At 30.1% G+C, this 1,327-nt stretch overlaps 1 protein-coding gene across 1 annotated transcript; it reads right to left on the bottom strand.

The window, feature by feature from the left end:
* Positions 1-7: 7 nt before the first annotated feature.
* Positions 8-1,322, bottom strand: LOC105316261 (PCI domain-containing protein 2-like; the record flags this gene model as incomplete). Its single annotated transcript, XM_011411085.2, has 7 exons — positions 8-50; positions 472-566; positions 618-693; positions 758-873; positions 919-973; positions 1,088-1,129; positions 1,300-1,322. Coding segments are annotated over 7 exons (450 nt in total), but the record flags the coding sequence as incomplete, so codon positions are not given.
* Positions 1,323-1,327: the final 5 nt, after the last annotated feature.

Below are 1,327 nucleotides of genomic sequence, written 5' to 3'. Positions count from 1 at the left end.
TACCTGCTCTATATTCACTATCAAACATTGCCTTCCTCCCAACAAAATATCTAAAAAATAATACATAAATTAATAAAACTGTAGGGCTCTCTTTTTTCGAAGGCTATCAATTTCGAGTTCCCTTTAAGTAAATTTTACACATCATGACTTCCTGTCATCCTTATTAGCTAATAAATACAATTGGTCTCTGAGCTAAATGATTTGACAAAGGACCAGCAGAGTTTAAAAAAAAACATCAAGTCCACCATCTGAAAATAGTTTTAAAATGAGTCCTAAAACTCCATCTTTACTTTAAAAGTGCCCACATGTAACATGAACAATTTTTCGACACGCCCCCTCGTAATTATAATCTATTATCCGAGGTCAAAATATTCGCATTTTCAGGAAAAATTAATTAAATTCACGTAATATATAGCCCTTGAAAAAAGAGCACCCTACGGTAAGACTTTAACTTCTCTCTTATCCACTTACTTGTATGTTACCCTGTGACTGATACTGAACTCATCTCTGATATCAGAACTATCTATTGCTCTTATTAGAGGCTTACACAATGGGAGCTTATTGAGCTATTAATAGTAACAGTGGAGTCTAAAAATAGTAACAACGTGAGGACTGACCTTAAAATAAATTTTAAATAATTGATTAACGATTCCAAGAGTACCCCATCTCTTAGTATTATCAAGTGAAGTACGACTATTAATAAACAAATAAATAATAAATAAACAAATAAATTAATTAATTAATTAATAATTGTTACCTGTCAGAGACACAGACACGAAAACAGCTCATGATTTGTTCAGCAGCTCTTTCCAATATCTCACCTTCCTTCTTTCCCTTGACAACACCAACTCGCTCCTTAGCAACAGACTCCGCCTACCAATTAATGTATGAGGTTAGAGTTATTAGTATTGTTTTTACTTTTAAAGCAATTCTTCTTAAATCAAGAACAACTTGTTGAAGAACTGGTAGACCCCTAATAATAATAATAATAATAATAATAATAATAATAATAATAACAACAACAACAACAAAAACAACAAAGATAATAATAATAATGATAATAACAATATTAATAGTAAAAATGTACCAATTTTCTTCTTTCTGTGCCTGGAATCCTTTACAAAATGATCTTACAAAAATTAAGGAAAAAAACAAATTATTTTAAACAAACATAGCAACATCCATGTAATACACACAGTACACTATGTACTACAATACATGTACAATTACATGTACCTATACATACACATATAACTATCATTTACACTTGAGATACAGTTACATGTACATTATATGTACTTTATGATGGATACTGTACTACTAATGT

Source organism: Amphimedon queenslandica, unplaced genomic scaffold (genome assembly GCF_000090795.2).
Source record: "Amphimedon queenslandica unplaced genomic scaffold, v1.1 AMPQUscaffold_2714_Cont25285, whole genome shotgun sequence".
Lineage (NCBI taxonomy): Eukaryota > Metazoa > Porifera > Demospongiae > Haplosclerida > Niphatidae > Amphimedon > Amphimedon queenslandica.
Note: the sequence above shows the minus strand (reverse complement) of the source record. Positions and strands in the feature narration are given on the sequence as shown.